We start from the raw sequence: 27,408 nt of genomic DNA on the forward strand, positions 1-27,408 counted from the left end.
CAACTGATAAATTAAAATAATCTTTACCATTCAGTGATAACAAGCAGTTTTTTTACATCTTAATATTTTATCATGTATTTAAATGAGTAGTTATTGTTGCAAACTCCATTAGAAATTTAATTGAGATTAATTTGGAATAAGGGAAAGGGGGATGTGATTAAAAAAATTGGGTTCAATTTTCTCATTTGAAATGAAATTTCATAAATAAAATGAAAATTTCTTCAAACATTTTTTAGAGAGGATTAATATTCAACAGCATAGTGAATTGCTCTAAGAGAAAACAAAAATTTAAAGTTCATTAGAACACATTCATTCTGTGTCAGAAACCTATGCTGTGTCAACTATTTAATCACAATCCAAATTTAGATTTGAATCCAGCTTGAATGTTGTGTCCATACTTGCCCCAACCGTTCAGGGTTCAACCTCTGCGGTCGTATAAAGCTACGCCCTGCAGAGCATCTGGTTATATATTGTCCTATGTTAAACGATGTCCTCCGCTGGCGGACATCTTGGATGAAGGAAAAGCTACAAATTAACAACACTTAGTCAACACCTGATAAGGAACATTCATGCCATGTTTAGTTTCATTCCATTCAGTGGTTCTCTAAAAGAAGACATTTGTATGTATTTCCCATAGTGTCCTATGTTAAACTAAGTCCCCCTGCTGGTGGCCATTTTGAATGATGGATCGGCTACAAAGTAACAACACTTTGTCAGCACCTCATAAGGAACATTTCTGCCATGTTTGGTTACATTCCATTCAGTAGTTTTCTAAAAGAAGACATTTGTATGTATTTCCTATAGGGTCCTTTATTAAACTAAGCCCCCAGCTGGCAGCCATCTAGGATGATGGATCAACTATAAAGTAACTACACTTGGTCAGCCCCTCATCAGGAACATTCATGCCATGTTTGGTTCCATTCCATTCAGTGGTTCTCTAGAAGAGGTTAAAAATGTTAAAAGTTAACAATGATGGATGATGACAGATGCCAGGTGAGTGCAAATAGTCTTAATTCAAATGGCTGAAGACCACTTTACTCTGGAATGACATAGCCACAAAATTCCAAATCATGTACGTCATGAGTCAATCTTAATGGTGTTTTAAAATTTTAGGAGAATAGGTTACATCAAGTTTGAGTTATTGAAAAGAGTGTTATTGAAAAGACATTCAATCCTCTATTGATGTATAGAACAAAGCAAGAGGCCATAATAAATTGAAACATCAAACAATTTATTAAAATCTGTAATTATGTCAGATCTTTTCAATCCAAATTTTTTCCTTTCAATTTTTTATTACAGATAATTAAGGAGGCTTGAGGGTACAAAAAAAATCTTATTTTATTTTATTTTTACACTATTAGTTGTTACTTTATAATATGGTATAAAAATCAACCAAAAAAAATAATTCCTTTTGGGCCCAGATGTCTTTTTATATGTTTATATCATTGAAAAGGCTCCAAATTATCTCCCTTTGGTGAATTTTTTTCATTTTTTTGCATTAAAATTGAAATATCTTTTTTTAACTCATCATTGACCTATATTTTATATTATTTTTTTCAAATAAGCTGTACTTAAACTAAACTATTTAAGCGATTTCTGTAATTTAGTTCTTTTTTTATTTCGATATTACCTTTTTTTCTCCTATTAGTTCAACAGAAAAAATGTACCTTATCAAAAATGCATGCTTCTTTCGAAGGCAGATTGTGAGCTTAAATGAATGGTGATCCCATATTTAAAAAAAATATTTTTCTATTAAGTATAAGAGAAAGTTTATTTATAAAAAAAATAGCGAAATCCTATATTTAAAAAAAAAATTATAAGGGTTCTATGGAACCAAGTGTCTTGCCTACCTTTGCTGTTTATCGTAGGCTGAACAAAAATGAGGAAAAAAATCAATAAAAATATTCCTATCGATACAACTTTTGATTGTAAGAATCTTCTGTCCAAGTTTGATAAAAATTCAGGATATTTTATGAATCAAATAAATGTTTTAAAAAATTTAACTGCAGACTGTATGTAAATATAACTGGAAGAAAAATTAAGTCCAATTATAAGTAAAATGCAGATAAACAGGTACAAATTTTGTTAAAATTTTCTTCTAGATAATAGCTTTTTATCATAAACAAGCTCCTGTCACAGTTTGGTTCAAATCCAGGATAGTATAAGATAGTTATTAAAATTTTAAAAACTATAACCTCAGAGTGAATGTATTGTTTCCTGGCAGAAAAACTAAGTCCATATCTATGTAAAATAGGGGAAAATCGGATTTTGTTTTACAAAATTTACTTCTGGACACATTTGATACAAATCCAGGATAGTTCAAAAAGTTATTAAAATTTTAAAAACATTAACCACAGAGTGAATGTAATGTTTCCCCGCAGAAAAGTCCATTTATAAGTAAACAAGAGTGCACACACTGAAATGTCTCGCCTTCTTTACTAATCATTGATTTTATGTTGATAGTCCTTAATGTAAAGCTTTATTACAACTGTCACAAAAACTTAACATTAACCAAGAAAACAAAACATTGATCAATTCAATGAACTATGAAAATGATGTCAAGGTCAGATAAACATGATAAACCATGCCAGACATGTACAGCTAACAATTCTTCCATACAACAAATATAGTTGACATATAGCTTATATAATTTTAAGAAAAACAGACCAAAACACAAAAATTTAACACTGAGCAATGACCTGTGAGAATGAGGTCAAGGTCAAATAAAATCTGCGCGACTGACATGTATATCATAAAAAATTAAACATACACCAAATATAGTAGGCCTATTGCTTATTGTAATAGAAAAATAGACCAAAACTCAAAAACTTAACTTTGACCACTGAACCATGAAAATGAGGTCAAGGTCAGATGACACCTACCAGCTAGACATGTACACCTTACAATCATTCCATACACCAAATATAGTAGACCAATTGCAAACAGTATAAGCAAAACAGACCAAAACACAAAAACCTAACTATAACCACTGAACCATGAAAATGAGGTCAAGGTCAGATGACACCTGCCAGTTGGACATGTTCACCTTGCAGTCTTTCCATACACCAAATATACTAGACCTATTGCTTATAGTATCTGAGATACGGACTTGACCACCAAAACTTAACCTTGTTCACTGATCCATGAAATGAGGTCGAGGTCAAGTGAAAACTGTCTGACGGGCATGAGGACCTTGCAAGGTACGCACATACCAAATATAGTTATCCTATTACTACTAATAAGAGAGAATTAAACATTACAAAAAATATTAACTTTTTTTTCAAGTAGTCACTGAACCATTAAAATGAGGTCAAGGACATTGACCATGTGACTGACGGAAACTTGGTAACATGAGGCATCTATATACAAAGTATGAAGCACCCAGGTCTTCCACCTACTAAAATATAAAGCTTTTAAGAAGTGAGCTAACACCGCTGTCGCCACTGTTGCCAGATCACTATCCCTATGTCGAGCTTTCTGCAACTAAAGTCACAGGCTCGACAAAAACCAAAAAAAATGGAATTTTATTTTTACAAAATTTACTTCTGGATACTATCTCATGATCATAAACAAGCTTCTGGCCAAGTTTGATTGAAATCCAGTATAGTTTAAGAATTTTGTTATTAAAATTTCAAAAACTTTAACCACAGAGTGAATATTTGTGGACGCAGCCGTCGCCGCCGACGGAATGTAGGATCGCTATGTCTCGCTTTTCAACTAAAGTCAAAGGCTCAACAAAATGATTTATACCCACAAGCCCCCATAAGACAACTTCATATTTGTTTTTTAATAAGTTATATTCCCAATATAAATTTAAAGATTTTTTAGGAATGAATGTTTGTTTTTTAAAGTTTATAGATGCAAATACCACTTTTTATTAATTAATCAACTTTTTGCTCAGATAGAATCCAACTTCCTGAATAAATATATATTAATTAATTGTGATAAAATTAAGTCCCATTATAATTTTTTATGAGCAGTACAAATTTATGTTACAATCATTGAAATCTAATTATACATCACTGCCAAGCATATATATTCTATTTTAATTTTATATATCAAGCTCTAAATCAACTAATAGTAAATAGGTATAACAGAAACTACCAAATATCTACCATTATTGCAACTAAAGATACAAGACTATTAAAATATTGTACATGCAAGGATGGAATGAGAAAATATCCTCCTGAAATCTATGTTGCTAGATAATAATACCTTTATGATCAACTATAAATATTCTAGCCTGGTCATTTATTTGAGTACATCCTGCTAAACCCTTTAGTGCTGATTTCTTATTTTCTTCCAATTCTTCTTCATTCTAAAAATAAATTATAAGAATCTGCTGTATACTAGATGTAGAAATAGTATGGATTACACATTATTTACCAACAATGAGTGCAAATGTAAATTGAGATGTGCAATCATTTTAGGTTTCATAAAGAGGATATTGGGAGTTATTTATAATTTCAATATAAATATTACGCATGACTCAGTGAGTCTATTATTACTGTTTAAATTCATAAACTAAGAGTAACAAGATCAAGCCATATCCAATTATAATGAGTTGTTAAACCTATTTCTCTTATGATCAACACTCTCATTGTGTTAAACTAAAAATTCTGTGAATCCTTGATCTAGTCTTTTACACATACCAGTATGATGTCATATCACTATTAAACATTTCAACTTATTAAAATAAGCATCTGCATAGACACGTGATATATTTTATAGTATATAGAGCAGTTTTAAAAGGATCTTGATCCAATACTAGAAAATTGGAGAAGGATAAAGAGTCATATAATAAAACGCCAGAGATATGAAAATCACCCTTGGCTGTTGGCCTCGATGAATAAAAGAGGGACGAAAGATACCAAAGGGACAGTCAAACTCCTAGATCTAAAACAAACTGACAACGCCATGGCTAAAAATGAAAAAGACAAACAGAAAAAACAATAGTACACATGACACAACATAGAAAACTAAAGAATAAACAACACGAACCCCACCAAAAACTAGGGGTGATCTCAGATGCTCCGAAAGGGTAAGCAGATCCTGCTCCACATGCGGCACCCGTCGTGTTGCTTATGTGATTACAAATCCCGTAAATAGTCTAATTCGGTAGGTCAAATTCATGAAAGGGAAGGGGATTGTAGGTACGACGTAAGGAACATATCCCTTTTTATAGATGTTGTATTGCTTTTGCTCTTTGCTGAAGACAATACTGTGACCTACAGGTGCTAAATTCTATGCAACAAATTGTCTCTGGTGGAAATTTCTCCCAGTGGCAATCAGACAACATCTTATTTTTGTATACAAGACTCTTTTGATCTTTATGGCAGGCAAGAAACAACTGTTTTTGAGGGCAACAGCTCTTTTAATCAATTATACCAGAAACTGAACAATTTGGAGTACAGTAATTTGTGTAGGGCAAGGCATTAGCATTATTAGAAAAGCAACCATAATGACACTTACCTTTATACAGTACAGCAAAAGTTCATGCCCTGCATTCTCACAGAACCAATCTACTGTTGGAATGGAATGTGGCAGAATATGGCCAAGAATAGTAAATGCTCTTTGAACTATCAGTTTATAATGCTTGAACTTTGAACATAATTCTAAACAATTTTTACAAATAGGCAAACTAAATTCCTTCATATTTTGAGATGGTTCGTAGGTTAGATTTGCTAACATTCCAAGACATGCTTCAACTAATTCAATGCTGACTGGTTCTTTTAATTTATCTTTATGGATAACCTGCAAATAATTTTCAGTCAATTATCATAAACTATTAACATTGAAATACGTCTCAAATTACTATAACAAAATAATATATGATAGCAATTTATATTTAACATAGTTAGTGGAATACCACGAAATACCTTATTATTTATGACCTAATGATTGATTTATTTATATGAAAATAAACTATTTGAATGACTCATTCAATCCACAAAATAGATGGGGAATGCATGTCCATGGGGGACAGATGATGAACCCACCAGATAACATTATAAAGGGACATAATACAAGAACTGTAAAAGTGAAGCTACCCAAATGTGTACTTGATCTGAGTTTTGTGCTTATAAGCATTGTTTATAAATTTCATAACATTTAGCTGAGGCAAAATTAAGTTGGAGGACGGAAACAGAAAATTCAGCATTTTTTTCATTTGTAAAGGAGCATAACTCAAGAATGGTAAAAGGGGTGGGCATAATTCAAACTTGATCTGTGTTTTGTGGTTAAAAGCATTGTGGATAGGTTTTATAACATTTGGTTGAGGCAAACTAAAGTTAAAGAACTGAAACCAAATTTGGAACATACAGATATACAGACAAACAAGGGTAAAACTTGTTGCCCCCTCCATAATTCTCTGACTGTTAATGATATTTTTTACACTAAGACCATTGGATGTTTGATGTGTTCTGATTGATATTATAGTCTTTATTAGTTGATATTGGCTTAGATCTATCAGTAATTGTGAGTACTCACAGATCTGTGCTTAAGTGTTTTTTGTTGTTGTAGGGATGTATAAGCATGTCTACTATGTGTTTTTATGCCCCACCTAAGATAGTAGAGGGGCATTGTGTTTTCTGGTCTGTGCGTCCGTTCGTCTGTCCATTCGTCCATCTATTCGTTTTCCTGCTTCAGGTTAAAGTTTTTGGTCAAGGTAGTTTTTGATGAAGTTGAAGTCCAATCAACTTAAAACTTAGTACAAATGTTCCCTATGATATGATCTTTCTAATATTAATGCCAAATTAGAGTTTTTACCCCAATTTCACAGTCCACTGAACATAGAAAATGAAAGTGCAAGTGGGGCATCTGTGTACTGGGGACACATTCTTGTTGTTAGATGTAATTCTACTTTGTGTCAATCTGATGAGTTAAACCTTTTTTTAACTGATTTTCAGTTTGTTCTTATATTGTATATGTACTATTTCACCACTGTCCTTAGTTATGGGAGGTTTAATGCACCTACAAACTAGTTCAACCATGCCAGATTCTGTATGTACCTGTCATAAGTCAGGAGTCTGTCATTCAGTGGTTGTCTTTTGTTGCTGTATATCATATTTGTTTTTTCTGTTTATTATTTTGTACATAAATCAGGCTGTTAATTTTTTTGTTTGAATTGTTTTACAGTTGTCATTTCAGGGCCTTTTGTAGATGATTATGGGGAAGGGGTTTTACTCATTGTTGAAGCCTGTACAGTGACTTATAATTGTCTTATTTCTTTGTCATTTGGTCTCTTGTAGAATGTTATCTCATTGGAAATCTTATCACATCTTCTTATTTTTATATTGCAGTAATTTTTGTCACACATACCACCAATAAGGCCATAAATTTGGAAACTAAGGTCAAAGTGAAATAACTCAAACTAACATTACTTCAAGTAAACTAGAGACTCTTCAACAATGCAACTTATTTTGTAAATCTTCAAATCTGTGCACACTGCATGGTTATTTTTACAATTTCAGCCAAGTCCACCTACTTGAAACCAAATTTCAGAAATCATTGTATTGTAGTTCCTGAGAAAATGTGACAAACATTTTCAACTTGACTATCATGTGTAAAATGATACAAGTGTTTGGTAAACAGGAAGTTGTCAAGGGATGAATCTGAAAACACATAACACGGTATAACTGACCAGGAAACCAAATTTCAGAAATCCTTGTAATATTGTTCCTCAGAAAGATGCAATAAAAAATATCAATGGGACGGACGGACTGACAAATGGATGGATAGACAGAGGCAAAACAGTATACCCCAACTTCTTTAAAGAGGGGGTGGTCTGACAGATTGATGGATGATTGGACAGACAGAGCTAAAACGTTATACCCCTCTTTTTTTTAAATTGGGGTAATATAATTAGTTGTAAATTAAAATCTGTTTGGTGAACCAACGCCTGCATGTGTGAATCATTTTGATAGAATTACTGTAGTGGATTAGTTGTAAAGTACAAAAGTAATGACCTAAAAACAAATTGGATAAGATTGTACTTATATAGGGGCCAAAAGGGGGTTTAATTGGAACACAATCAAAAGGCCTTTACAATATAGGGTCAAATTTGCAAGTAAACTAACAAAACAAAAGACAAACAAACAGAGTTCATTTATTCATATGATTTCTACAATGGCAGGGAAATCTTGGAAACTATATAAATTATCAGTGCATGTAAATGAAGTGACAACATGCTAGTACTTGTCTATAAGTGATCCTGTAGGGAATATTTGGAATACATTCCAATCTTTACAAAAAAGATTGTGTACATTTTAATTTTTTATTTCCCAAATCGTTGAAAATAAATATAATTATCGCAATTGCCTTTTTTTTATTTTGGCATATCTTTCCAGTGTCTCTGGTGTTCGCTTAAACTGGTTTTTTTTGTAAAGATTTCAAGATTTTGATAGTTTTTTAATTAGAATAGATTGACATGATTCATTTTACATCGTGAACATATGTAGAAGGATATCTAGATCTGTTATCCAAAATATCTAACATTTGTTCATTTTATTGTTATTTTTGGTGATGTTGTACCGATACCCTTTTAGACTGGTTATATATCGTATTTTGTTGTGTACTGTATCATAATTATATGATCCATCGCCCTATAAGATTTATCGTTGACTATTATTCAGTCATTTAATATATATTTAATATATATATATAATATATATATTAAATGACTGAATAATAGTCAACAATATCACAATATAAACTTTGCTATATATATATATATAATATATATATAGCAAAGTTTATATTGTGATATTCTAAAAAGAAATATTCCAACTTTGGGCTAAAACTACTTTATAATTTGCAATTATTTCTTCAATTAACACTATTAACTAAGTGACTAGGTTTCTTGATTATTGCAATGCTTACCAATAAGTCTACATTAGCTTTCCACATCTCATTCCTGTTCAAGATCTTAAGTCGAATATTAGGGTCATAGCATAGGTTCATCATTGTTGAAATACAGGAAGGAAGAACATGTAAAACACTTGAATTATCTTTCTACAAAAAAAAGCACAAATGAAACATTAAAATATTGAAAAAACAATGCAATTCAGACCAAATCCAATGTCAAACAACTTTCATCAACTACTTGAATAGATATGTTAATATGTGATTTGAAATTTGATTCAAGCTTCTTGCTTATATAATATTACTGAGCTTTATGTATGCAATGAGAAATACAAAAGCATGCAAACAGAAAACTCAGCAATCACATGACCAGAGTTATTTAAAAGAGTAAGGTCACATGGTACAATGAAACAAGGTTTAAAGCACATGTCTAATGTTTTTGTTTTGAATTGAAGGCTGTTACACTACTCATACTTACTCCATTGAGTATTTAATATTAAAAAAATAGAAATAACATAGAGAGCCAATGAGTAACTTTTTTGATTATTAGTTCAAAATTATGATATTTATAGTCAGAGTTCGTATGTATCATACATAAACACGCATGAAGAAAAATAATATTTATTAATAATTACATTAGATGTATGTTTCATTATAATACTTTATTTTGATTGGCTGAATGCACATCACGTGTTATTCTGTAGGCAATTGCATCAAAATAAAACTTTTCGTTAATGAAAACATGTGGTCCCACAATAAAGTGCACAGGTGAATTAAATTTTTTTTTTATAAAATATGTATTTTCATGATCATATCTAAAAAATGCAGTTATAAGTATTGAATGCTTCTTTTTGTAACTTTATAGGGTTGTAAAAGCGTTGACCGTGCGCACATTTTTAGTATGAAGCGCTTCCGCGCTTCATACAAAATGTACTTCGGTCAACGCTTTTACACCCCAATAAAACTTTTCGTTCATGATAACACGTGGTCCCACAATAAAGTGCACAGGTGAATTAATTTTTTTTTTATAAAATACGTATTTTCATGATCATATCTAAAAAATTTAGTTATAAGTATTGAATGCTTCTTTTTGTAACTTTATAGGGTTGTAAAAGCGTTGACCGTCCGAAGTACATTTTGTATGAAGCGCGGAAGCGCTTCATACTAAAAATGTACTTCGGTCAACGCTTTTACGGAAGCGCTTCATACTAAAAATGTACTTCGGTCAAGGCTTTTACGGAAGCGCTTCATACTAAAAATGTACTTCGGTCAACGCTTTTACACCCCAATAAATTTACAAAAAGAAGCATTCAATTCTTAAGTAAAAATGACTTTTTAAGAATTAATTTCTGAAGATTTATAGAAATCAAACGGACTATAATTGACACTTTATTTGAACTTAAAATGAAAGAGGTGTGCCTGCTTGAAATGGAGGAATTTAACATAGAAAGCAACAGGACCATGAATTAGTGGTGTACTTCCTATTACAGAGAATCATCAGAAATCCAATTTTTAGAAGTTGTACCTATTCCAAAGAAAATAAGTCAAATTTGATGCTAGAAATCATGTTCAGTCATCTTTTTTGGTGAACAAATTTGTTACAGGGGAATTTCGGCTCTTTAATTGACATACTAAGGTAGTTTAGCCTTTTATGGTCATACACCATGCTTGCAGTTAAGACATCAAAGATCTTATTTTTGCATTATTTGTGATTGAAATCAATTAAACATGTTTAATATGACTTATGTATGGTACAACATAGCTCTTGGTAAAAAATCCTATGATTTTTCAAGTTTTATTGATTTTCTTATGGTAGTCTTTACAATCTAGGCAAATGTTGAAGGCCGTACTTTAACCTATAATGGTTTAATTTTTAAATTGTTATTTGGATGGAGAGTTGTCTCATTGGCACTCAAACCACATCTTCCTATATCTAAATGGTCTATACTCAGACATGTATAAGAATTTCTAAATCTCACTGTACATGCAATTTTGAACCAGTTTAGCCAGTTATTTAGCTGAGGGATATATAAATTGCTCTTAATAATTTATGTTTTACCACAGAAGTATAGTTTATACAAAAAAAAGGTCCTTTTCCAATTTGAAGAAAAAAGGGGGGACAATATTCTGAATTATGTCTTAAGATTGCACTAATATATTTTTATTCAATAAAGAACCTATGATAATATATCACTATTGGTAAGCACATAGCTTTTCAAAAAGATATTAATAAATAAAACAATAATATTGAGAGTAAAAAAGTATATTGGCCAAAATATAATGCAGTTTTCTTTTAATAAAATTGAGAATGGAAATGGGGAATGTGTCAAAGAGACAACAACCCGACCAAAATAAAACCAGATGCTCCGCAGGGCGTAGCTTTATACGACCGCAGAGGTTGAACCCTGAACGGTTGGGGCAAGTATGGACACAACATTCAAGCTGGATTCCGTTCTAAATTTGGATTGTGATTAAATAGTTGACACAGCATAGGTTTCTGACACAGAATGAATGTATTCAAATGAACTTAAAATTTTTGTTTTCTCTTAGAGCAATTCACTATGCTGTTGAATATTAATCCTCTCAAAAAAATGTTTGAAGAAATTTCTTTTTATTTATGAAATTTCAAATGAGAAAAATTGAACCCAATTTTTTAATCACATCCCCCATTCCCTTTATATTCCAAAACTAATTTCAATTAATATATTCTAATGGAGTTTGCAACAATTACTACTCATTTAAATACATCATAAAATATTAAGATGTAAAAAAACTGCTTGTTATCACTGAATGGTAAAGATTATTTAAATTTATCAGTTGGTAGTAAAAAGTGAATATACATTGTATATTGTATATAACAAAGATTTAAGTTGATTCTGGACAAAGAAAGATAACTCCAATTAAAAAAAAATCTTGCAGATATTTCTTGCTTACTATACTGGACAAAGAAAGATAACTCTTAATTAAAAAAAAATTTGCTATTTCACAATATTGTGAAATTAGATATTTCTTGCCATTGCACAATACTGTGCAATTGAAAAGACTTGCTATTGCACAATACTTAATATAATAATTTTAGATCCTGATTTGGACCAACTTGAAAACTGAGCCCATAATCAAAAATCTAAGTACATGTTTAGATTCAGCATATCAAAGAGGCCCAAGAATTTAATTTTTGTTAAAATCAAACTTAGTTTAATTTTGGACCCTTTGCACTTTAATTTAGACCAATTTTAAAACTGGACCAAAAATTAAGAATCTACATACACAGTTAGATTTGGCATATCAAAGAACCCCAATTATTCAATTTTTGATGAAATCAAACAATGTTTAATTTTGGACCTCGATTTGGGCCAACTTGAAAACTGGGCCAATAATCAAAAATCTAAGTACATTTTTAGATTCAGCATATCAAAGAACCCCAAGATTTCAATTTTTGTTAAAATCAAACTAAGTTTAATTTTGGACCCTTTGGACCTTAATGTAGACCAATTTAAAAACTGGACCAAAAATTAAGAATCTACATACACAGTTAGATTGGCATATTAAATAACCCCAATTATTCAATTTTGATGAAATCAAACAAAGTTTAATTTTGGACCCTTTGGGCCCCTTTTTCCTTAACTGTTGGGACCAAAACTCCCAAAATCAATACCAACCTTCCTTTTATAGTCATAAACCTTGTGTTTAAATTTCATAGATTTCTATTTACTTATACTAACGCTATGGTGCGAAAACCAAGAAAAATGCTTATTTTGGTCCCTTTTTGGCCCCTAATTCCTAAACTGTTGGGACCGAAACTCCCAAAATCAATACCAACCTTCCTTTTGTGGTCATAAACCTTGTGTCAAAATTTCATAGATTTCTATTAACTTAAACTAAAGTTATAGTGCGAAAACCAAGAAAATGCTTATTTGGGCCCTTTTTGGCCCCTAATTCCTAAAATGTTGGGACCAAAACTCCCAAAACCAATACCAGCCTTCCTTTTATGGTCATAAACCTTGTGTTAAAATTTCATAGATTTCTATTCACTTTTACTAAAGTTAGAGTGTGAAAACTAAAAGTATTCGGACGACGACGACGACGACGACGACGACGCCAACGTGATAGCAATATACGACGAAAAATTTTTCAAAATTTGCGGTCGTATAAAAACACAACAGCAGAAGGTCACCAACAGGTCTTCAATGTAGCGAGAAATTCCCGCACCCGGAGGCGTCCTTCAGCTGGCCCCTAAACAAATATATACTAGTTCAGTGATAATGAACGCCATACTAATTTCCAAATTGTACACAAGAAACTAAAATTTAAATAATACAAGACTAACAAAGGCCAGAGGCTCCTGACTTGGGACAGGCGCAAAAATGCGGCGGGGTTAAACATGTTTGTGAGATCTCAACCCTCCCCCTGTACTTCTAACCAGTGTAGAAAAGTAAAAGCATAACAATACGCACATTAAAATTCAGTTCAAGAGAAGTCCGAGTCTGATGTCAGAAGATGTAACCAAAGAAAATAAACAAAATGACAATAATACATAAATAACAACAGACTACTAGCAGTTAACTGACATGCCAGCTCCAGACTTCAATTAAACTGACTGAAAGATTATGATTTCATCATATGAACATCAGGCACAATCCTTCCCGTAAGGGGTTTAGTATCATACCATCATAACATATATGAGAAGAACATAACCCGTGTCATGCCAACAACTGTTTTTAGAATAAATGTGTTTAGTTCCGACGCAAAGACCTTATCAGTGACTCAATATTAACGCCAAAATATGCAATCTTTAATGACTTGACAACAGTATCGTAATTATATCCCTTCTTAATAAGTCTATTCAAAGGGTTTGTAAGTTTATGAGGTGAATACTGACACCTTTGTGCTTTATAAAGAATATTTCCATAAAAAATTGGATGTGAAATACCTGAACGTATAAAAAGTCTGCATGTTGAGCTATATTTACGAATGATGTCTGTATACCGATGATAAAATTTAGTAAATGTTTTGACTAGTTTGTGATATCGAAAACCCTGGTGTAATAATTTTTCAGTAATACATAAATTTCTCTCGTTAAAATCTAAAACATTGTTACATACACGAGCGAATCGTACAAGTTGAGATATATAAACACCGTAAGATGGTGACAAGGGAACGTCACCATCTAAAAACGGATAATTAACGATAGGAAATGAAAAATCATCCCTTTTATCATAAATTTTAGTATTCAGCTTTCCGTTAGTGATATAGATATCAAGATCGAGGAAAGGGCAGTGGTCATTGTTAGTATTAGCTTTATTTAAAGTGAGTTCACCAGGATAAATTTCATTAATATACATACTGAAGTCGTCATTATTGAGAGCCAAAATATCATCCAAATATCTAAAAGTATTATTAAATTTGTTTATCAGATGTTGTTTTGAAGGGTCTTTGCTTATTTTTGTCATAAATTGTAACTCATAACAATACAAAAAGAGGTCCGCAATAAGTGGTGCACAGTTAGTCCCCATTGGAATTCCGATAATCTGACGATATACGGAATCCCCAAAGCGAACAAAAATGTTATCTAATAAAAATTCAAGGGCATATATAGTATCAAAGCATGTCCAATTAACATAGTTTTTTTGTTTATTGCTACTAAAAAATGACCTAAAAGAGTTTGAACATATATATTCACATTCTGATTTTTTGAATGCCCATTTAATTAGGTGTGTGAATTTTTTCTTAATGAGAATGTGAGGCAATGTAGTATACAGGGTAGAAAAATCAAAACTTTGAACAGATTCAAAATCACCAATATAAGCATGCAATTTATCAAGTACTTCCAACGAGTTCTTGACACTCCAAAAGTAATTTATTCCACTATTTTCGAAGGCCTTATTTGAACAATTTATTATAAGGTTTTTAATTGTACCAAGTGTGCTGGTAAGAATAATAGACAATTTAGTAGTTGAACAATGACTTGAAGACGAAATAAATCTATATTTGTAAGGGGTTTTGTGTAGCTTCGGAAGCCAATACATAGTTGGAACTTTCATTGTATTTGGCTCTGCTTGTAAAGCGGAGGCTAAAAGTTTATGTTGGTTACAGATTTCGTTTTCTGAAAATGGAGTCAGTTGGAATGTTGGTGAATTGGTGATTTCCTTTTTCAGAACCTCGATGTAAAATTTACGTCAAACAATAATAATATTATTAGCAGCTTTATCGGCCGGGACAAAAACAAATTCCTTGGCTAGTTCTTTTAGTTTATGTTTGATACGAGAAATAGGTTTATTGTGGTTATTGTTAATAGTAAAATGTTCTTTAAAATGTTGAATACGTATATCAACTATCTTCATTACTGAATTAAAAAAAGAGTCCAAAGATTTTTTGTCAGCTTTTTCCCGTTTTATCCATTTCATACAGTAAGTATGGAGTGAGTCGTGGATGATATTACGACACTCATTCCAATTAATAATTGACGGGGGACGATATTTAGGTCCTTTACTGAGAAATGATTTTAACTCTCGGTCTTGAACGATGTTAAGATCTCCTGTTATAACATGGGAAATGGGTCCATAAATATATTCGGAATTACTGCAATTACATGAAGTAGGTGTATTTTCACTGATATTAACATCTTTACACAATTGACTATAATTAAACACAAATTTCCGGGTAGATTTCTTGTAAATATAACAAATAAGAGGTAGCTCAGTATTGTCAAAATATCCAGGAATTTGTTCTTTAACAGAATGGTCGTTAAATATACCGGCAATATTTACAAAATCAAAGCCTTTATTGACATACTTAATTTTAATAAAATGTTTTTTATGATCTTCAGGGCGATCAATTTTGGGAAATAATTTAGAATAACAATATGCCATAATAATTTGAACAATTTCATACTTAGGACTGCTATATGAAATTGTGTTGCAATCCTCCAAAATTTTATTTAACTTATTAACCGGTAACGAACAGAGTTTTGTTAACAGATAATGTCTGCCGTTGTTTTTTGAAATAGAAATTAGGTCCGAAATATTGGTATGATTGGCCCGAAATTTTCTTTGATTGCGATTTGTTCTACAACCATGAGAACGGTTTTTACGAACAGTTTTAGAAACAATATCCAAAATGTTAACGGAATTGGTTCTAGATATATTACCAATTCCCATGATATTATCATTTAGACCGAGAGGGTAAACTGTCTGTAATTTTTTAATCCAATTTAATTCAATTATTTTCCGTGATCGTACAAACTTTGAATGCGATTCACCAGGCTGCTTATTTACTACTTCTAAAGGTTGAACTGCTAAATATTTAAAAGGATGGTTGTGCTTCTTAAGGTGTTGGTAAATGATACTTTTGAATTTATTAGGTCTTTTAAAACGATACAGATGTTTAACCCATATATTACTACCATTCCAATTTGAGCTTAAAATTAGTAAAATAGTATTTGAACTAAAGCTTTATATGTTTTTTATTGCCTAAAATAGATCATAGAATAATGCCCAAGTCATTATAGCAAGTTTGGTTCTGTTATAGGAATTTATTTCAATCATTCATCACCAATTTCTTCGTCTGTTTGTTTGCTAATTAATTGAAAGTCACTGAACCAAAACCTAGGGGGCAGGGCAACAAAATAGTCATAAAAAGAATAGAAATGCAACTTCACACATAATCTATCACAAATCTTCCTATCAAACTTGAAGACTTAAGCTGCGTAAACTAAGAATGAAAATGGCAAAATAAACCAGTCTCTAGACCATGGCCTAAGAGGCAGGGTGTCAAAATTTTTGTCAAACTAATATGTTCTAACAGTAATGCAACTTCCTACAAAGTATCATTGATCTATCACAAGCCTTCCTATCAAACATTAATATTTAAGCAGTAAACTTTACATTGAAAATGGCAAAAATAAACTCAGTCACCGGACCAGGGCCTTAAAATTGTTGTCAAACTGATATGTATTGATAGAAATGCATCTTTATACAAAATATCAATGATCTATCACAAGAAGTTCTTATCAAACAAACTTAAAAACAGAAACATCAACAATAACTGTTGCTGTCCCCGCAGCAGTCACCAGAAAAACCAACATTATGTCTCGCTTTCCAAGACAGAGGGGCGAAAGATACCAGAGGAACATTCAAACTCATATGTCTAAATAAACTGACAACGCCATGGCTAAAAAAGAAAAGGACAAATAGAAAAAAACAATAGTACACAAAACACAACATAGAAAACTAAAGACTAAGCAACACTAACCCCAACAAAAACTGGGTTTGATCTTAGGTACTCCTGAAAGGTAAGCAGATTCTGCTTCACATATGAAACCCAATGTGTTGCTCATGTTAGTTACACATGTTTTATTTACTCTAAATTCTTTTCATTTATTCATATAGAATATGCATTTTTATTTACAACATTACTTACCAGTAGATTTTCAAATGATGGTAAGATATCATCCATTTTGTCTCGGATCTGTTGCTTAAACCTACAAACAGAATACATTTCAAATCTGTCTGATATCAATTATAGGGAATAAGAACTTGCTCAAGTCTTAAATATCTTACAATCAAAGATGTTCAGAAAGCACAATTTTGCTTCATGGGTAACTCATTTGTTGTAATATGTTATATTTTCTTGAAATCAAGAATTTACTTTACACAGTTTACAAAAAAGTATAAAAAAAACTTAATAATTCTCAAAGATCCATGAAGATAAATTTATGCCAAATTATGGTCAAATAAACCCTGTTTGATGGACATGTTAACCTTACAATCATTCTATGTACTCAACATAATTGACCTGCTACCTACAGTATATGAGAAACTTATATAATAATGAAAACTTAAAAGTGGACCCAAAAAAAACATGAAAATAAGGCCAGGTAAACACAGTCAAACAGACTTGGACTTGGAATTGAGGAAAAATTGTATTTTCCTTGATATTTGAACTTGTCAAAGTTTGCATATCTCAGCCTTTAGAAGATCTGTACTTTGCTGAACATTTAAATTCCCATTTATCCACTAAATCCAAGAAAATTGGTATCCCATGAAAAACAAACAGCTGCGCCATAAGCGCATCATACACCCTTCCCTTTTTCAAAGAATAAAGATCAATAACTTCTGAATGTCATAAAACTAAGGGAGGTTATCTTAATAGATATAAACCAGTCACCAAAGATTCTTGAGAACTGTCAAAGCATTGTTTGAAAAACTGGAAATTCCTCCCTTTTTTATGATTAAAATCACATAAGGGAGCTACCATTTGATTTTTATGGGGGGGGCTAGGATGAAATTTGAAAAAAATAGGCAGGACAGGAGTTTTGAGTAAAAAAAAAGAGGCTCTCAAGAGCCTGAATCGCTCACCTTAATTTTTTTGGTTAAATCTCTCATCAATGATTATTATTTGGCTCTCAATTTATTTATTTAAAATGTTCTTTGAATCGTCCTATTTTCTTCAAAAGCAAAAAAAAAATCATTTTCTCCTTTGTTCTATTTTAGCCATAGGAGCTATGTTTCTTGACATACAAGGAAATGAAATATAAACTCAATCGCAGTATAAAATTTATACTAGATACTCTCAAACTCATTCAGCCTAAGTTTGGCTGAAATTGATACAGCAGTTTCAAAGGAGAAGATTTTTTAAAGTAAGTCAACATGATGAACAAATTGTGAAAAAAGTCTTTAAAGGGCAATAACTCCATAAGGGGACATTTGACAATTTTGGTCAAATTGACTTATTTGTAGATCTTACTTTGCTTAACATTTTTGCTATTAACAGTTTATCTGTATCTATAATAGTATTCAAGATAATAACCAAAAACTGCAAAATTTCTTTAAAATCATCAATTCAGGGGCATTATACCTGAAAAACCAGTTATCCAATTCGGCTGAAAATTTCAGGACAGGTAGACCTTGACCTAATAAATACTTTAACATCTTGTCTTATTTGCTCTAAATGCTGGAGTTTTTAAGATATAAGCCAAAAACTGCATTTTACCCTGTGATCTATTTTGAGACATGTTTTTTGACGAAATAAAAAATAAAGCATAAACTTTATTTTATACACCCTACTGATCATTCAGTTGAAGTTTGGTTGAATTTAGTTGAGTAGTTTTAGAGGAGAAGATTTTTTAAAGTTTGCAAATATGATGAACAAATTGTGAAAAATTGTCATTAAAGGACAATAACCCCTTAAGGGGTCAATTGACAATTTTGGTCATACAAACTTATTTGTAGATCTTACTTTGCTGATCATTTTTGCTGTTTACAGTTTATCTTTATTTATAATAATATTCAAGATAATGACCAAAAACTGCAAAATTTCCTTAAAATTACCAATAAAGTGGCAGCAACCCAACAATTGGTTGTTTGATTCATCTGAAAATTTCAGGGCTGATAGGTATTGACCTAATGAAAATTTTTACCCCGTGTCAGATTTGCTCTAAATGCTTTCGTTTTTGAGATATAAGCCAAAAACTGCATTAGACCCCTATGTTCTATTTTAAGTAACGGCGGCCATGTTTTTTGACGGATCAAAAATCGAAGCGCACATTTTGTGCAGGATATACTAAGGAACAATCATGCTAAGTTTCATTCAAATCCATTCAGTAGTTTCAGAGGAGAAGATGGTTGAAAAAATTGTTAACGACGACAGACGACGACGTCGGACGCCAAGTGATGAGAAAAGCTCACATGGCCTTTTAGGCCAGGTGAGCTAAAAAGGCAGGATGAGACACTTGCAAAAAAAAAAAAGTCAGGACGATAGTTTAGGTAAAAAAAAAGTCAGGATAAACTAAAAAAAAAAGGCAGGACAGAGCATCCTAGCCCCCCCCCCCCCCCCCCCCCCCCCCCTAAAAATCAAATGGTAGATCCCTAACCCCAAAACCTAAAATTCTAAAATCTATAAAAATCGGAAGGAAGCTTATATCAAAAGATACATGTTTAAACTATTTACCAAAGTTTCATGAAAACTGCTGAATGCATTTTTGAGTTATTGTCTGTATACCAGAAAATCCCCCTTTTTTTATAAATAAAACCCTATAACTAGGAAATATAAGCGTTAAGATTTATAAAATTCGACAGAGAGCTCATGTCAATAGATATAAACAATAGAATAATAGTCATTTCATACCCTAACCATTTTGTACCCTGGCAAAACCATTTTGTTTCTTGACCATGAAAAAAAAACCAAAAAAACTCTGAAACTTTAAATCTAAAATTTATAAAAAACGAAAGGGAGCTCACATCAATAGATATAAACAATTTACTTAAAGTGTCATGCGAATTGGTTCAAGCGTTTTTGAGTTATTGTCCGACATGTTGACAACAATCAGATGGACAGATGGACAGACAACGGTATACCATAGTCGTCCCATAAACAGGCATATAATAATGAATCCACAGTAGTTGAACCTATTATCTATTTATAAAAGTTACCTTAAATTATTTTTGGATTTTGAATTTTGATCAAATAGTAGACATAGCATATGTTACTGACACATGAATGTTGGTTGAAGAACATTAAGATTTGAAGATGGACATATACCTTTTTTTATGTTTCAATATCCAAAGTTTAAAAAGGATTAAAAGCCAAAAATTTCAAAATCTTTCAATAACTAAGAGATTGCAATTAGGTAAAATATTAATTGAATTGGTATTGTAATAGGACAAAGCCTGTTGCTATATACAAAGTAACAACATTTCATGACTTGAAACTATTTCAAACTAACACATATGATATTGACATTATTCTATTGAAGGTTGCTCTGTTACCTTTCAGTTAATGTTTTGTGTCATTGGGTAAATACTGTCTCATTGAAAAATAACTCACATCTTCTTTACTCATGTTTTGATTATACATGCATGTGTGAAAATACAGCTATTAATATTACGTATTATATTAACCATGAAAATGGCACACAATTCGATTGACACAAATGTTATTATTTCTAAGACTTGTGTGTAAAATATCTAACTCAAATGCAATTTGTTTCTGACTTTTGACTCCTAGTATTTGAAATCCTCTGATATGGACCATAAACCTAAAACATATGCTAGGCCTTAACTGTAAGCTGTCAGACATTTGAATACCATATATGAATAACCCAGCTCTTCCCACTTACATCTAAGATATGAAGCAGTTAATGCTCTATAAAATAAGAAGCATTTACCATATTGTTCTCTGAATACTTGTTTTTGTTAATTTAGGAGCACCACTTTATTTAGTTGAGACTTTATGAAATTTGGAACTTTGAGCTTGCTTTCACTCATTTATTTAATGTTTACATTTGTAAATTGTTCAAGCATATGAAAAGTTCTAAATCAAAAATTAAATTCAACAACTTTTGCAATAATCAAACCAAATTGTATGCTGTTAATTCAGTAAATACAAAGTTAATTTATACATTTTACAACAAATGTTACATCACAATTTTACCCTTTTATAGTTTTGGAGAAGTTTTGAAGAAATTGTGACTCAAAAGGAGCAAGTATTTTAATCATATAGTAAATATACATCAACTATTAATTCCTATAGGTCTTACCTCTTATCTAAAGCCAAGTTGTTTAAGATGTAACCAGCCATGACTGCCAAGCTAGCATTAGTTCTAACCAGGTCATATAATAATGTTAATAGCCTGTAATATATAACATATAAGGCCATTTAAAATTAATTGATAGATTTTCATCCCCGCTCGCCCCTCTGAAATCGTCCTGCCTCGATTCTTTTTATCTTATAAAAATTACGATTTCCGGATTTTGTTCATTTCCATTACCTGAAACCATTGATAATTTCGTTTCATTCAAACTTCCTGTTTCAAATTCGGTTTTCATATTTCTTAGAGTAAACTATCCCAAATGATGAAGTCAACAGCTCTATGATGACAACACCATCTACCAAAAATAGAGATTGATCATGAGAATGGCATGAAATAATCATGTAACGAGTAATCATGATGCAGAGTCGAAGAACGCAAATCGCGATATGTCAAAATAATTATGTGATAGGAAAATCGTGACTTTTTTATTTATGAAATGACTTTGTGTCAGGAAATTTGGACTGTGAATGATATACAATGTGGAAGAATCGTGGAACAAATTGATATGAAAACATGACTGGATTAAACAAATTGACACAAGAACGTGTTTGTTAGATTTATGACCGTATGTTGAGTTTAAAAAGTCGACAAAAATACGCATTTTAAATTAGTTTTATTATAGCAAGCCCTTTGATTTACCCATGGCTGTCATTTTTTGTCGACAAACAGCAAACACCCTTTGTCCCAATAACCTCGATAGAATGATAAAGTCATTTAATATTTAAACAACTTCTTTTCTTAATTTTTCGATCATGTTTTACATTGTATCCTCAGTCCTCAATCTTAATTATATTTGAATCTTGCATAAGCACCAACCCTATTTTTTCAATACTATTTCAGTTTTCATTTTATTCTGTACTTATAATATTTGTGATGCCAACCAATGCATTTGCTTCATTTTAAAAGGGACTACAAACCAATGCTTAGAAAGCAAAATAAATTTGGTGTAGGTAGGCCAACTGAAGAGAGCATTTCTCCACATTTTTTTCTGTTTACTATAAAACAGGTTTCAAAATTGGCAATTACATGTAGAACAGTGGTTGCCAATCAGAGATACTTATTTAAGAATTTGAAAAATTATGTATGATTCCTTATACATGATAGAAGCTCATTATTACACCTACATATATATGAAGAATTTAACACGTTATAAGAGGGTTTCATACGAAATAAAATTTAAAAATTAAAATCCTCCCACCCGCCCCATTTAAAAAACAAATTTGGATGAAAATCTACTAATTAATTTTAGTTGGCCTAATTTGAAAAGCCTTGGTTTAAAAGATTATGATATTGAACTGAAAGAACACAATGAACTTTTTCATTTTTTTCAAAGACCATAACTTCTGTACAGTAAAAGTGAAAATCATCAATATCAAACTTGACCTCCATTTTGTTATCAGTATAAACTAGAGGCTCTAAAGAGTGTCGCTCACCTTGGTCTATGTGCATATTAAACCAAGGACACAAATGGATTCATGACAAAATTGTATTTTGGTGATGGTGATGTGTTTGAAGTTCTTACTTTACTGAACGATTTTGCTTCTTACAATTATATCTATCATGAACTTTGCCCATTAGTAACAGAGAACTATATTTGGTAAAAATTTACATAAATTTACCAAATTAATGAAAATTGTTAAAAATTGACTATAAAGGGCAATAACTCCTTAAGGGGTCAATTGACCATTTAGGTCATGTTGACTTATTTGTAGATCTTACTTTGCTGAACATTATTGCTGTTTACAGTTTATCGCTATCTATAATAGTATTCAAGATAACCAAATACGGCAAAATTTCTTTAAAAATTACCAATTGGAGGGCAGCAACCCAACAACCAGTTGTCCAATTCATCTGAAAAATTCAGGGCAGATAGATATTGACTTGATTAACAATTTAACTTCTTGTCAGATTTGCTCTAGATGCTTTGGTTTCATAGTTATAAGCAAAAAACTGCATTTTACCCCTTTTATTTTTAGCCGTGGCGGCCATCTTGGTTGAATGGCCAGGTCATCGGACACATTTTTCAAACTAGATACCCCAAAGATGATTGTGGCCTAGTAGTTTCAGTGGAGATTTTGTAAAAGATTACTTAGATTTATGAAAAATGGTTGAAGATTGACTATAAAGGGCAATAACTCTTAAAGGGGTCAACTGACCATTTTGGTCATGTTGACTTATTTGTAGATCTTACTTTGCTGAACATTATTGCTGTTTACAATTTATCTCTATCTATAATAATATTCAAGATAATAACCAAAAACAGCAAAATTTCCTCAAAATTACCAATTCAGGGGCAGCAACCCAACAACCGATTGACCGATTCATCTGAAAATTTCAGGGCAGATAGTTCTTGACCTGATAAACATTTTTATCCCATGTCAGATTTCCTCAAAATGCTTTGGTTTTTGAGTTATAAGCCAAAAACTGCATTTTACCCCTATGTTCTATTTTTAGCGGTGGCGGCCATCTTGGTTGGTTGACCAGGTCACGCCAGACATTTTTTAAACTAGATACCCCAAAGATGATTGTGGCCAAGATTGGATTAATTTGGCCAAGTAGTTTCAGAGGCGAAGATTTTTGTAAAAGATTACTTTAATTTACGAAAAATGGTTAAAAATTGACTATAAAGGGCAATAACTCCTAAACGGGTCAACTGACCATTTTGGTCATGTTGACTTATTTGTAGATCTTACTTTGCTGAACATTATTGCTGTTTACAGTTTATCTCTATCTATAATAATGTTCAAGATAATAACCAAAAACAGCAAAATTTCCTCAAAATTACCAATTCAGGGGCAGCAACCCAACAACCGATTGACCGATTCATCTGAAAATTTTAAGGCAGATAGATCTTGACCTGATAAACATTTTTATCCCATGTCAGATTTCCTCAAAATGCTTTGGTTTTTGAGTTATAAGCCAAAAACTGCATTTTACCCCTTTGTTCTATTTTTAGCCGTGGCGGCCATCTTGGTTGGTTGACCAGGTCACGCCACACATTTTTTAAACTAGTTACCCCAAAGATGATTGTGGCCAAGTTTGGATTAATTTGGCCAAGTAGTTTCAGAGGAGAAGATTTTTGTAAAAGATTACTTTAATTAACGAAAAATGGTTAAAAATTGACTATAAAGGGCAATAACTCCTAAACGGGTCAACTGACCATTTTGGTCATGTTGACTTATTTGTAGATCTTACTTTGCTGAACATTATTGCTGTTTACAGTTTATCTCTAACTATAATAATATTCAAGATAATAACCAAAAACAGCAAAATTTCTTCAAAATTACCAATTCAGGGGCAGCAACCCAACAACCGATTGACCGATTCATCTGAAAATTTCAGGGCAGATAGATCTTGACCTGATAAACATTTTTACGCCATGTCAGATTTGCTCTAAATGCTTTGGTTTTTGAGTTATAATCCAAAAACTGCATTTTACCCCTATGTTCTATTTTTAGCCTTGGCGGCCATCTTGGTTGGTTGACCGGGTCACGCCACACATTTTTTTAAACTAGATACCCCAATGATGATTGTGGCCAAGTTTGGTTTGATTTGGCCCAGTAGTTTCAGAGGAGAAGATTTTTGTAAAAGTTAACGACGACGGACGACGACGACGGACGACGGACGCCAAGTGATGAGAAAAGCTCACTTGGCCCTTTGGGCCAGGTGAGCTAAAAATGTGAAAAGGATTGGTTGAAAAATGTATAAGTTATTCAACATAAACAACATGAAATTAGTGCTCTTTCAAATTATCAAGGACCGTCACTCAAGACAATTTGGAGAAGACGTTGCTAAGCTGAAAAACTTGTGTCTGATCTGTTTTCCTTTTTGAACAATAAAATATGTTTAAACTTCAACTCAAGAACAGTACAAGTAAAAATAGTCAATATCAAACTTAACCTCATCATTGTCAACAAATTAAAACTTAAAACAATAATGTGTCCATAAAACACTATCATTTTCTAGGTTTAGTGGACCGTGAAATTGGGGTTAAAACTCTAAAATGGCATTAAAATTAGAAAGATCATACCATCAGACATATGCACTAAGTAGCAAGTTGATTGGACTTCAACTTCTTCAAAAACTACCATGACAAAAAAAACTTTGGTTTCATTTGGCCCAGTAGTTTCAGAGAAAAAGATTTTTTTTAAAGTAAATGGATCACAATGACAACGGACACAAAGTGATGAGAAAAGCTCACTTGGCTCTTTGGCCAGGTGAGCTAAAACATGAATGTGGATGTGTCTCTATACATCCCACTTGAAAAGAATACAAATTTAGTTATGTTTTAATTTGCTGATGACAAAATCGATATTTGTGTCAATGTAACTATATTCAGAGATCTAATTACAACATTGGTAATATAACCTTTATTAATAAGTTTGTTTAAAAGTTCAATGAGTTAATAAGTTTTTTACAGGTAAAGCCAAATATTCTTATCAAATCTTTGAATCTATGAAAGAATTTGGTAAAAGTTTTAAGTAATTTATGGTAACGAAATCCCTGACCTAATGATTACAAGTGATGCATTGATTACGTTAGTTAAAATATATGACATCACTACACACACGGGCATAACAAATGATTCATATAGTTGAATTCCTTCATTCATCCTTTTTACGTCATGATAGCTAACAAATTGGACCTTGTTATTTAGAATTATAGATATATAATCCTAACAAATAACTGTGATTTTGACGTTGTGCAATAATTTTTACCTACCTTGTCATATTGAATGTGAGGATAACAGTCGACCTTCCAAGTTCTGTCAATGCAACTGTATTCAGGAAATTAATACATGCTGTCTTCATTACTTTTCCATTACTTTTTATGTTTACTTCTAAAAATCTTAAAAATTTATTTGGAAATCCATTGGATGTTACAATCAACTGTTGGTTTGTTTCTGAAAAAACATAAGGAAATTTGATTTATTAAATTATAGTTTATACACAATACAATGTATCTGTTATCAATGATTTCAGCAGGCAGGTATCTAGTTTATTCTTAGGAAATTACATAACATCTATTTTTAGCTTAGTAGGAATAGTGCCCTAGAGGGGGGTTAGAGTATTGTTGATGAATTGAGAGGAAGCATCGTTGTATTTGATGCAATTACAATCAGTTATCCCACCCACCAGCCCCAACTACACCTGTGCATTAACTGGGTATTTAGCTTACGTGATAGGTATGATATGGATGTATTAAAATATGTTAAAATTAAAGGTGTTACTCTAAGTTGCAGTCAGACCAACATTGTGTAATTCTGACTGCAAGTTCTTGGTATTTCTGTTATTTCTGTTTAGAATATTCATATAGTTGTTTAGTTTGTTATATTTTCATTCAAGCTAAAGTGTTTTCATGCAATGCATTCCTGAGAAGTCTAAAATATATCATTTTCCTGTTTGAATGGTTTCATGCTAGTCATTTTCACCAACAATTTAAAACCTGAAAGCAGGACAGACAGAAAAAAAATAATGCCCCTAAGTGGGGCATAAAAATTTATACTTTTGGTTATCTACCAAGTTCAGCCGTAACTCCTAAATTAGAAGACATCTTTTTGGTACCTAAAATATATTTACAAAAATTCACATGAATCTTTTCCAAAAGGAGTCTTGTCAAAATATTGGAATTTTATCTACAGGGTAAAGTTCTTATTCTAATAATCATTATGTTATGTTTTACTTATGAATATTAAATTTCTTGCATTTATCTTTATTTATATTATTATAGTGTTTATATTATTGGCACATTAACCTTGGGAACTGAATGAAAACAAGAATGTGTCCAAAGTACAAGGATGCCCCACTCCCATTATCGTTTTCCATGTTCAATGGACCATAAATTTGGGTAAAAAATCTTATTTGGCATTAAAATTAGAAAGATCATACAATAAGGAACATGTGCACCAAGTTTCAAGTTGATTGGACCTCAACTTCATCAAAAACTACCTTGACCAA

General features: G+C 31.8%; 1 protein-coding gene across 1 annotated transcript in view; it reads right to left on the minus strand.

Annotated features, from left to right (window-relative positions):
• The window catches only part of LOC134721357 (tetratricopeptide repeat protein 12-like), a 70,042-nt gene that overhangs the window by 6,821 nt on the left and 35,813 nt on the right, over positions 1-27,408 (minus strand). The window contains exons 10-15 of the mRNA XM_063584300.1: positions 26,174-26,354; positions 21,398-21,490; positions 17,281-17,341; positions 8,881-9,012; positions 5,473-5,754; positions 4,216-4,318 (exon numbers count right to left, since the gene is read on the minus strand). Of these exons, the coding sequence (XP_063440370.1) occupies positions 4,216-4,318; positions 5,473-5,754; positions 8,881-9,012; positions 17,281-17,341; positions 21,398-21,490; positions 26,174-26,354 (852 nt within the window). The remainder of the gene's footprint in view (positions 1-4,215; positions 4,319-5,472; positions 5,755-8,880; positions 9,013-17,280; positions 17,342-21,397; positions 21,491-26,173; positions 26,355-27,408) is intronic.

This window comes from Mytilus trossulus, chromosome 6, assembly GCF_036588685.1.
Source record: "Mytilus trossulus isolate FHL-02 chromosome 6, PNRI_Mtr1.1.1.hap1, whole genome shotgun sequence".
Lineage (NCBI taxonomy): Eukaryota > Metazoa > Mollusca > Bivalvia > Mytilida > Mytilidae > Mytilus > Mytilus trossulus.